Raw genomic sequence first — 12094 nt, 5'->3', positions numbered from 1 at the left:
TTTGAGCAAGGGTGCACACATTGAGTGGCAACTGCCTTCCGCGTCTGAATTTTAAGTCCTTCCTCAAAACGTGATGTTAAACGATTAATACTCGAGTCAGAGCACCTCGCAAAAAGCTTACGTAATTACCGGGATTGAAATAAGTGAAATGGGAACGGTTCTTCTGCGCTGAATGAGGCGGGCGCCAACGAAGCCATGCACATACATGACAACGTCATCACATCTCACTTGCACAGAGTACCCAAGCACACCCAGAAATAGCTATGCCTCCCTTCCCCTCCCCTCCAAAGTTTGGGGCGACTTGTTCTGTCGATGCTCCAGCTGCCATCAACCAACTGGTGATACAAGTCAACAGATGCAGACTTTCATCTTGCCGACTTTTCTCGATAACCTGGTAGAAGTAATGTCCCACGAGATGCATTCATGCCAAAGTTTAAAACAATGCTGCGTTATCAGTGAACAATTGCGTAACTTTATCTCAGCAAAGTGAAAAGTCATGTGATGTTCGGAACTCCTTCACGCTCTACGCTCTTCCGCGCGACTCGCCGTCTCATTGAAAACCTGTCGTTCTGTTCCAAGAGCCTGCAATCCTGTGAGTTGACGCACGAATGGAAGGGGGTGCCATTTAGCGGCAACCCGATGTCTTCCAAGTTGATCGTGATGGCAGGCGAGGAGAGCATTCGATATTTCTGCAGTCAAACACAGTGGCATAATAAATACGGCAGCTAGCTTCCGTTGTAAGCTTAAGCGTACTTCGGTAGTTGTAAGTAGTGGCATGCTATTCATAGCACGCGCTCCAGAGACCCTTGAAGAAAGTACCGCTCCATGACGAACAGTGAAGACGGTGCCTACAGGTTAGGTACGCTGGGCGGATGACCAGCAAATTGCAGCCGCGGGTCTTCCGAGTCCGCAGTGTTTCGAGTGTGATTAGCGCTTATTTAGGTTTCCATATCCAGACGAAGCAGTGCTCCGGTGGCAGCGTCGCACGCGCACGCGCGCTGTATGCGTATGCGCGCGCGCGCGCGCGCGCGCGTGTGTGTGTGTGTGTGGTGTGTGTGTGTGTGTGGTGTGGTGTGTGTGTGGTGTGTGTGTGGTGTGTGTGGTGTGTGTGTGTGTGTGTGTGTGTGTGTGTGTGTGTGTGTTGTGTGTGTGTGTGTGTGTGTGTGTGTGTGTGTGTGTGTGGTGTTCTTCAACCGTTATTTCCGTACTATGATTAGCTAGCGTGACCTTAATGCGGCGAGTTACCATTATTTCGCGAAGGTGGGAAAACAAAGCCATTAGCCAGCCGGGAGAAATTCTGGTCGTAGTTCCATTTCTTGACGTGTGTAAAAGGGTGTCTGTGGTTCCAATGCCCTGATACTCACGTGTTTTCACGTAAGCGAAGCGACGATAGTCTTCATGTTGTCATGAGTACTAAACTCGATGGTGTCCCATAATGGACTAGTCACGAAAATTATACATTGGGCATGGCCGCCATATTAGTGTCTTCGCGCCGTGCACCTATAAAGCACTCCTACCGGACAGGGTAACAGGTTAACCCGGACAGGACAGGACAGGTTAACTGTACATTGCATTGGGATAGCGAGTGCTGCAAGGACACCTGGTGCTCGGTTATTGCTCGGCAGGTATAAATCGAACGCCAATTACTGCGGCTGGATCAGAAACTAGTGCCAGGCGTCTGGCACCATTTATTAGGCGTGGTAATTGATTGCTTCTCATGGCAATATCGTTCGTTTGAGCCTGATGTTGTATCAGTAAGTCGTACAGCCAATAGTAAAGTATGTCGGGCCGTTCTAGGGAAGTCCGCCTGACTAGTCAGGACAGTAATGTCCATGATGTGGTCATATTAGATACCATCCCAACGCCAGCCAGACGTGGTTGCGTTTTGAGCAGTCGTTAAATACCTCGATATGTCCGGAATCTCTCTACTTGTCAATTGCAATAGCGCGTTACTCACGGCTGGCAGTAACGTCCAGACAACCATTATGACACTGGGACTCGCTGAATATTAGCAAACATAAAAATGGTTCGGTATTTTTTAAAAGCCGCTTAAGTACCAAGATTGCAAACGCAGGTTGCCATGAAAGCTCCGATCCATCACCACGGTCGAGCAATTTCACTTCATGGGACAGCTATTTCTTCCCCGCACATGTCTCCAAACACCAAAACATTTCAAAATCGTAGGCACCGCATGACACCGTTCAATACCACGCATGACACGTTTGGATGTTTTGTGACAATTACCGACCACATCATTAAGTCCAACATGACTGTCATACAAATCTATCTGCTATCTGGTCGCAAGAGCACAACCAGCGTGCTCGATAACTGTACGAATTTGCATAGCTGCAAGATGTACCGTGCTAACACGAAAGAAGGGCTTCGCGGTCTACAATCCCTGTCCGTTTTAACAAAGCATACCTGCCACTTCCAAGGCAATATCACCGGGCGTGGCTGACTGTGGGCGGCGGTGGCGGCGGCCGCTCGGGCCCTGCGGTCTCGCCAAACGTCCTCCGCAGCGGCAAAAATAGAAACGCAGGCGGGTGACCCTCCAAGCGAATGTTTTGCAAACCGCTCCGGCAAGCAATCAAACTGGAAGCGCCTTTTTCCAAGAAGCCACTCGAATACGTGGGTTCTGGTCACGCCTGCTGTCCACCATCCCCCCCCCCCTCAGCCCCCACCCGCCGTCGCCAACCCGGGCTCTGGCAGCCGGCTGACCGGCCGGAAGGGGGGGGGGGGGGAGGGAGCCGGACGCGGCACGCCCCGGCACCGATCGCCGGCGGCCATCAGCGGCTCGCGGACGCTCACGGCGCCACGGGCGGTCGGCGACACGAGCGCGACCGGCCTCTGCCGACCGGACACGAGTTACGGCGGCACTCCAGGCGGATAATGGCCCGGAGCGGCCAGCCCCGGCTATTTGAAACCGCGTGCGGCCCCGGCTGCTGCCGCCGCAGCCGTGCCGACTGCGCCGACCGCTCCGCGGCGGTGCACGTGGAACCGCGAGCTGGTCATCGGCATAAAGAGGGGTTTCTAAACAGTTCTAGTTAGAAAACAACTGGAACATGTTGCACGTCCACAAGGCTGCATCTTCCTTAAGTTCATGTTTATGAATTATGAACTGTTCATAGATCTGATTGGGCGGTTCGAAATAAAAGTCGGCCACACTAGTGAGCACTTCTACAAAATTACCCACCCAGATCGTTCTAGCTAGGCACAGCCAACGCATTCGTGCGCATTATCATCCACAATATCATTTTCACGTCGTTTTCCTCAATAACCATTGCTCCCAAAGCCCGATAATGATTTCCCTGGCACCGGCCACGAGCAAGCCGGTAAGTTCTCCACGGATGGCTTCATTTAACGACAAGCAGACTTCCAGCCAGCCGAGGATAACCACTTCCGACCACAGGCAGCGCGCTGACTCAGCGACAATTTACCCTTCAGCATCACAAGCTGACGAACTCTCCGCGAGCCGTCACCTCCAACTGCCAGGAGACCACGAACTTATCGCGGGTACCCCCGCCCCTCCCCCTTACACCAGCAGACTACGAACTCACCGAGTAATTACCACCTCCGACCACCGGCAGCTCACGGACTCACCGACGGTGGTGGTTTCATCTTTTACACGCCGCAGCGCCACGAACTCGCAAAGCGTGAGCACCTCCGTGGCCTCCAGCAGCCCCGGACCTCACCAAGGACGAGCATCTCCGCAGCCTCCAGCAGCCCCGGACCTCACCAAGGACGAGCACCTCCGCAGCCTCCAGCAGCCCCGGAACTCACCAAGGATGGCGACCACCTCGTCGTCCTGGATGACCTCGAGCGAGCCGGACACGATATAGCAGAGCGTGTCGATGCTCTCGCCGGTGTGGAAGAGCATGTCGCCGGGGGCGCTGTGCGACATATTGAAGTGCACGGCCAGCGCGCGCAGGCAGCCGTCCGACGCCAGCCGGAAGGCGGGGTGCTCGTTGAAGACCTTGCGGTTCAGGTGCACGCAGATGTCGGCGCGCATGTCCTTCGGGCAGTAGTTGAGCACCTGGTGACGTCAGCAGAGGGTCAGCTGACGCCGCAGCTCCAGCGAGAGGCCCTTCGTAATCCTCCCGGCTGACGGCAGGGTCCCTACCTCGGCTTAGCTCAATGTTTTTCTCGAGTGAAATTCATTTATGTTTTTCAATTGTATTGACTGTGTTGAATGTGCACCTGAAGGTCTTGGCATCCTTGTATAATATGTGAGACTGATTAATACAGACGCGTGCTTGATTATTCTATCGCACACACACTCCTGACAGTAACTACCGGACGACGTAACTGCTGTGGGCCAGGGTGTCGCTCAGCACCATGACGCGCCCCTGCCAAACTGCATTGAAAGCCACAGTTGTCATGCGACATGCCATTCCACGCAGGTGCAAGCAACGAAAAAAGCGACTTGGATAAACTGTGGGTGTAGAACATTACTTTGCGCACTTACCGCCGCGTGGACATGTTGCCGTGGTGACACATCTGTGCCCAGACACCGACATTTTTATTTTTCTTCTGCATTGCTCTGATGTCGTCGGGAGGAAAGTAATCACTGAGCCAGCAAATAAAACGCTACGTTTATTCCGGTTGGCCTGTAATTCCTGGGCGGTAATACCTGCACTTCAGCAGGCAGGAACGTCATCAAAACAATTGTAACGGTGCACGGGCTCATATGGTCCCATCCGCAGCATCTGCACTTCGCCTCAACACGCACTATACTGCCAGCGGGCCGGTAAAGCGGGTGACATCGAACGCATGCGGGAGCGGCGCGGGACGGCCGAGGGAGCACGCGACACCGAACACCGAGTTCACGACGGGTGTCGCGGTCGGTCCACATCCGGAGTACCAGGGTCAGTCTCGGCTGCCGGGCCAGCTCCGCCAGCAGGAACCCCTCCCCTCTCTTCCCCCTAAGGCGGCCCTCTGTCAGGCCGGGGGCGCCGAACCGCCGCAGGGCTGGGCGCCGAGGGTCGCGTCCGAGCGGGCGCCGAAGGACGTTGACCCGCCATTTTCAGCGTGCAGTCGAGGAAGGAGGGGCCGACGGTTGCAGGGACGGGCGCACAAACTCAAACGGCTGCGAAGCAGGCTGAGCACCGAACAGGACCAGTGGTGATTGATCTGGCTGGATACTGCAAACGGGACTGAGGAAACCGACCGGACTGATGACGGGACTGAGGAAGCCGACAGGACTGACGACGGAACTGAGGAAGCCGACTGGACTGATGACGGGACTGAGGAAGCCGACTGGACTGACGACGGAACTGAGGAAGCTGACTGGACTGATGACTGACTGAGGAAGCCGACTGGACTGATGACGGGAACTGAAGGAAGTCGACTGGACTGATGACGGGCTGAGGAGCCGACAGGACTTGATGACTGGACTAGGGAGCCGACCGGACTGATGGCGGGACTGAGGAAGTCGACTGGACTGATGACGGGGCTGAGGAAGCCGACAGGACTGATGACTGGACTGAGGGAGCCGACCGGACTGATGATGGGACTGAGGAGCCGACAGGACTGCTGACGGGACGCCAGAGGCCAGCGAAACTGTAGATACTGATCGAACTGGGATACTATTTGGACTACAAAGGCTTACGGGCTTGTACGATCTGCCAGGACGGGACACACTGACCGGAAATGAGAATACTGCGCTGCAGCAGGTCCTGTCAGGCCAGAGAATGTCCATCGATCGCACGCGCCCGTCTGTCTCTGCCGGCCTTCGCCTGCAGCTGACGGTCGACAAAAGCGGCGCGGCACGCGGCGGAAACAGGGCAGGTGCGCCAAGCGGAGTGACGGCTGGAAAACGGTGCAGGCCGGGTGCAGAATCGAGCGAAACGGGCTGGAATAAGACCTGGCCGGCCTGTCGGCGAATACCGAGGTCCCCAAGGGAGAAGGGAGCCCCAGGCCTAGCCGCCCTGCTCCTAACGCAGCCTCCGAGGTGCTGGACGCCGTCACTGACAAACGACCGCGTACCGATCGCCGCGACTCTGCTGACCGATTGTTGTTTGCTCTGCTGCGGCCTGTGTGCGGGGCGACTGGGGTCGGAGGTAGTCCATGTGCGCTGGCTTGGGTCAGCTGTGGTCCATGTGTACTGGCTGAGGTTAGAGGTGGTTCGTGTGTGCCGGCTGAGGTCAGAGGTGGTCCGTATATCCGGCTGGGGTCAGATGTGGTCCATGTGTGCTGGCTGAGGTCAGAGGTGGTCTGTGTGTGCCGGCTGAGGTCAGAGGTAGTCCGTGTATGCCGCCTTGGGTCAGCTGTGGTCCATGTGTGCTGGCTGGGGTCGGAGGTGGTCTGTGTGTGCCGGCTGAGGTCAGAGGTAGTCCGTGTATCCGGCTGGGGTCAGATGTGGTCTTTGTATGCCGCCTTAGGTCAGATGTGGTCCGGGTATGCTGGTTAGGGTCAGAGGTAGTCCGTGCGTGCCGGCTGAGGTCAAAGGTGGTCCGTGTATCTGTCTGAGGTCAGATGTGGTCCGTATGTGCCGCCTTGGGTCAGATATGGTCCATGTGTACTGGCTGGGACCGGAGGTGGTCTGTGCCGACCCTGACCCCGCCCAGCCTGACCCGGGCATTACTTTGAAGCGAGCCGGCGGCTGTACCAGCTCGTGGAGTGAGCGGCTGAGCTGCTTCCCCGGAGCACCTTCCCTAAATCACCTGCGACGGGGAGCGCCTTGGCTTCCTGGACTCCATATTGCACAATCCGCCAGAGCGTTAACGTTTAAAGCTGGACAAACAACTTCCCTTAATAGAGCTATTGATTTTCGGGCTGCAATTTCGTCCCGGGACCACGGAGATTGATTTGGAAAGCGGCGAATCGGAAGAGGGGCAGATGGAAATTGTTGGGTCAAATGCAGACATATCAACGTTCATATATGCACCTTTACGTCAAGATATAAACCAATGGAACGTCGCTACTTTTCACGCCACTTGTTAGCGTTAAATGCTTCGAATCCGTCAAGCAGCATTCTCTACTTTTTGGGCGCTGTGTTCCTTCTCTCACCTAAACGCCTAGCCAGCCAACACTTACAAGAATCTCTGCTAATGACCTGAGTGCCGACTTGGTTCTTCTCCGCGCAGCCTGCTTGACAGCTGCTGTGAGCATTGTTCTCCAGTCTCGAGGCCGTTTAGAGAGCCCTCTCACGGCGTCCGGAGAGCCCTCCAGTCCGACGAGCCTCCGGCGTCCGCACAAGGCCTCGGACAGCGGCAGTGGTGGCGGGGAGGGAGGGGGGGGGGGGGCACTCGGTATTCGCCGGGCAGCTGCTTCACCTGGTGCCTGCCGCTGGGACCGCCGCCGCCACACTCGCCTCGCCCTCTACCTTGTTGGTGTCAATGCCCTTGGTCATGGCCCACGTGCTGACGACGTAGTCCATGACCCGCTCCGAGAGCGCCTTCGGCACCTCGTGCAGCTTCATGAACTCGCGCACGTTGTTGAGCATGTCGTGGTATTTGGCCGTGGCTGAGGTCATCTGCTGGATGATGGTGGTCACGTGGCCGAAGATGGTGGCGTACAGCAGTGCTGTAATGAGAGCAAGCCCTCTGTCATGCGGCATCGCGCTCTGGAGATGCGCGATTTGCTACACCGGGCCCGTCTGCAGCCTCGGAAACTGCGGCCCACGCGGGCACTGAGCTCCGTCTGAAGCCGCTCAAATCACGTTATGCCTTTTTCCAGGGCGATATGAAAAACAAGACCACAAAAACAGACCAGCTGAGCAAAAAGAGACCAGTTCAGAGCATCCCATATGACAATTTCTAAACTGTATGGGAGATAACAACGACCCGATTTCACTTTGATTCGTGGAAACTTCAAAGGGGTTTTGAATTCGCGAACAGCGAAGACTGGAATACGCTCCAGCACGCCCGACGTTCAACTTTGACCCATCCTGTGCAAGCGCTACTCCATCCCCAACCTGTTGACGCCCCAGGACGACGCATGTGATTACCTTCCTCCTTTGTGCGGGATGTCGTCCGTATGGTACTGCATTTGTGCGACACATCATGTTCACCATGTTTATATTTCGCTTCGGGGTGACCAGGAGCGAGCCATTCGCGTACAGTCATACCCCGCCACAGGTGTTTTTCATCATTTTTCGAGCTTGATCATTTGTATCATTTAGGATGGAAAAAACATCAGACGTGATGAAACACGCTCAGTTACAACTATTGGCATATTCTTTAAGTGAAAAAGACTGCTCTAGACAGCATAATCCTGTTTCTCAAACATGCTCTTCAATGCGCCATGGTTCAATTACGTCATCGCACCCTGCTCAACACTGATCGATAACCAATGGACGGCCGTTATATCTGGAAATTGCGCTAACGAACGCGAGATATAAACGCCTCTACAGTTATACTTTTCTTGGCCTTGATTGCCATATGGCTTGCGGAATGGCAGGATTCGAAATGACGTTGTAATGACGCCATGAATGCCGAGGCGACTTTGAAATACCCTAGCCGATATACTTTTCCCATTTTTGCGGGCGTTTAGCTCAGAAATTACAAGAGCTTAAATCATGAGAAGGGCAGGATTGTGAGCAGCACCAAAAGGTCTTCAAGATGGCTACGCCATTTCGAAACCCCAAACAAATGTGAAACACTCCCTTTTAGTTGAGGTTTTCTACGATCTATAGGATAGGTCACTGCCAAACCGAATTCATTCACCACATTCTTTGAACAAAATCGCTAAGCTCCAGGAAAACCTGACCTATCCCAAGCTGCTATCATTGGAGCCCGAGCACCGCAGTACTCTGGGCGCGCGACATGCGACCAGGGGTGCCGGCCGGAGGGGACAGGCGCCCCTGGGAGGAAGGGGGCGGTGAGGGGACAGGCGCCCCTGGGAGGAAGGGGGCGGTGAGGGGGCAGGCGCCCCTGGGAGGAAGGGGGCGATGAGGGGGCAGGCGCCGGGGGTGCCGGCCGGAGGGGACAGGCGCCCCTGGGAGGAAGGGGGCGGTGAGGGGGCAGGCGCCGGGGGTGCCGGCCGGAGGGGACAGGCGCCAGGGGTGCCGGCCGAGGGGACAGGCGCCCCTGGGAGGAAGGGGGCGGTGAGGGGGCAGGCGCCAGGGGTGCCGGCCGGAGGGGACAGGCGCCCCTGGGAGGAAGGGGGCGGTGAGGGGACAGGCGCCCCTGGGAGGAAGGGGGCGGTGAGGGGACAGGCGCCGGGGGTGCCGGCCGGAGGGGACAGGCGCCCCTGGGAGGAAGGGGGCGGTGAGGGGACAGGCGCCGGGGGTGCCGGCCGGAGGGGACAGGCGCCCCTGGGAGGAAGGGGGCGGTGAGGGGCAGGCGCCATGGGTGCCGGCCGGAGGGGACAGGCGCCCCTGGGAGGAAGGGGGCGGTGAGGGGACAGGCGCCAGGGGTGCCGGCCGGAGGGGACAGGCGCCCCTGGGAGGAAGGGGGCGATGAGGGGCAAGCGCCGTGAAAAGACGGCTGTGAGGGGGCAGGCGCCCCTGGGAGGAATGGGGCGGTGAGGGGGCAGGCGTCGTGAAAAGACGGCTGTGAGGGGGCTGGCGCCCCTGGGAGGAAGGGGGCGATGAGGGGCAAGCGCCGTGAAAAGACGGCTGTGAGGGGGCTGGCGCCGTGAGGGCAGGACTGTGAGGGGGCAGGCGCCGTGGGAGGAAGGGGGCGGTGAGGGGCAGGCGCCGTGCGAGGAGGGCTGTGAGGGGCAGGCGCCGTGGGAGGAGGGCTGTGAGGGGCAGGCGCCGTGCGAGGAGGGCTGTGAGGGGCAGGCGCCGTGGGAGGAGGGCTGTGAGGGGCAGGCGCCGTGGGAGGAGGGCTGTGAAGGGCAGGCGCCACGGGACGACTGCTGCGCCCTGAGACGGGACGCGTCCATTGATCCTGCCCATATTTTCCCAAAGGCATTCCACAAGAAACCGTCAACAGTCGGCTCCGGCGGCGGATGTTGTTTTTCTGCCAGCGGCCGCCGATTTCGGCGCCTCGCCGCGCGGCCGCCGCGATCGTCGCAGTCCCGTCCGTGTCGACTGAAGGTCGGGTGTCCCGCTCATTTGTCGCCAGACAAATCTGGCAATCTCCGTCTTCGTCAGCTGATGCGGTGCGCGCCATTTTTCGTCGGCACCAGCCGGCCGTGGCCGGCGGGCTCGCCGTCGCGTCTTCGCACGCCGCGGCTGCTCGGATCCATCTCTGTCACCGGGCGCCGTGGCAATCTCTGCGGCCGGCGCCACCGCTCCCGGTCTATGGCGTGCCAGCGGTAGTCGGACGCCATATTGCCAACAAGCGCCAGCTTTGGCGACGATTCTCCACGACTGAAAATAGTCCTGCTGTATATCCGTCGCCCGGGATCTAGACATATGACTGCATTCAGGAGATGAGGACCCCGTGATGCACGACGAACGCGAGTTTCGACAGCGGCTTGGAGGAGCACACTTCCGGCCGCTAACGAAATGTTTTTCAAAGTGCTGAGAGGATGTGCTTTCAAATGAAAGCAGTTTATTTATCTGAATGCTCGTAAAGGAACGCTAAATGGCGGGCCTTGGCGTTGATATGCGAGCAGTGAGCACATTCCTATCATATTCTATTGAAAATTAAAATCGGGCTCTCCCGTGAGATTGAAAATCAAGCCGATCAATCCCATTGATTTTGTGAGCGCAGCACGCGGCCAGGTTTTGGCGGGCGAGGACCGTCACGCCGCGACCCACCAGTCACCGGATCCGGTCACAGTCACCGGATCCGGTCACAGTCACCACCAGTCACCGGATCCGGTCACAGTCACCACCAGTCACCGGATCCGGTCACAGTCACCACCAGTCACCGGATCCGGTCACAGTCACCACCAGTCACCGGATCCGGTCACAGTCACCACCAGTCACCGGATCCGGTCACAGTCACCACCAGTCACCGGATCCGGTCACAGTCACCACCAGTCACCGGATCCGGTCGCAGTCAACACCAGTCACCGTATCCGGAACATGGCGCCGGATCTTCTGCGGCGCACCGCTGCCAGCGGCTGGGCGTGAAGTCCACACGCGTGCAGCGATGACCAGATTATCCGGAAATCTATGGCACCTTCTGATCCGTTCGAAAAAGACTAGCCGTTAAATTCTACAAACCATATTATGTCATGAACTGAAGGCGTGATCAGCCTTTTGAGCGTTTCAGGAACGCTTCCCAGCCCCGTCAAATCAACAACAACCGGTTTTCGCCACAGTGGTAAGCCTATGACTTTGACGACTAAAAGGTGGCCGATCTTCTAGATGCTAGAATAATAACCCTACAGTTACGCTCATGTTATAATGACATCAAATTAACTGAACCACCAAAACACTTCCAATCAATGGGCTAACAACGCGCGTAAAAGTTTATTCAAAAAGGGATCAACGGTTATGTCAACGAGGTGTTATTTTTCACCTAACAGCCAATACATCCCTGGCCCAGGTGGGAATAGCCGAGAGAAAAAGGAATGCAGAGAGCTGCGGAAGGAGACAACTTCCCTGCGTGTCTGCTCAGCACTCGGCTCCAGGTGCTCGCCTGCCTGCCTCTGGCACTGCGCAACCACTCACCAGCGATGATCATCATGCAAATGGTGAAAATCTTCTCGTTGTCTGTTTCCGCGGCCACGTTGCCGAAGCCGACGCTGGTCATGCAGGTCATGGTGAAGTAGAGCGATGACACGTACATGGTCTTGCGGGTAGGGCCGCTGACGAGCACGGGCGCCATCGTCTCGTTGGACCAGACGTACTCATATGGCAACTGAGTCACGTTTGCTAGCTTCCAGAGCCAGCTGCAGATGTAGAAGAAGGGTCTCAGACAGATAATCGACAGTGAGAGAGCTAGACAGCGGGATAGAACGGGAATAAGCGCTGAAAATGGAGTTGAGGAGGAGAGAGACAGAGAGCGAGACGGAGAGCAAGAGAGGGGGAGAGAGGGAGAGAGAGAGAGAGAGAGAGAGAGAGAGAGAGAGAGAGAGAGAGAGAGAGAGAGAGAGAGAGAGAGAGAGAGAGAGAGAGGAGAGAGAGAGAGAGAGAGAGAGAGAGAGAGAGAGAGAGAGAGAGAGAGAGAGAGAGAGAGAGAGAGAGAGAGAGAGAGAGAGAGAGAGAGAGAGAGAGAGAGAGAGAGAGAGAGAGAGAGAGAGAGAGAGA

At 57.0% G+C, this 12094-nt stretch overlaps 1 protein-coding gene across 1 annotated transcript in view; it reads right to left on the bottom strand.

The window, feature by feature from the left end:
* Positions 1 to 12094, bottom strand: part of LOC119108726 (potassium voltage-gated channel protein eag) — a 27530-nt gene that overhangs the window by 14266 nt on the left and 1170 nt on the right. The window contains exons 2-4 of the mRNA XM_037232360.1: positions 11516 to 11736; positions 7325 to 7524; positions 3781 to 4033 (exon numbers count right to left, since the gene is read on the bottom strand). Of these exons, the coding sequence (XP_037088255.1) occupies positions 3781 to 4033; positions 7325 to 7524; positions 11516 to 11736 (674 nt within the window). The remainder of the gene's footprint in view (positions 1 to 3780; positions 4034 to 7324; positions 7525 to 11515; positions 11737 to 12094) is intronic.

The sequence above is a fragment of the Pollicipes pollicipes genome, unplaced genomic scaffold (genome assembly GCF_011947565.3).
Source record: "Pollicipes pollicipes isolate AB1234 unplaced genomic scaffold, Ppol_2.1 Scaffold_2555;HRSCAF=2994_pilon_pilon_pilon, whole genome shotgun sequence".
NCBI classification, from domain to species: domain Eukaryota; kingdom Metazoa; phylum Arthropoda; class Thecostraca; order Pollicipedomorpha; family Pollicipedidae; genus Pollicipes; species Pollicipes pollicipes.
This window is presented reverse-complemented; position numbering and strand designations above follow the sequence as displayed.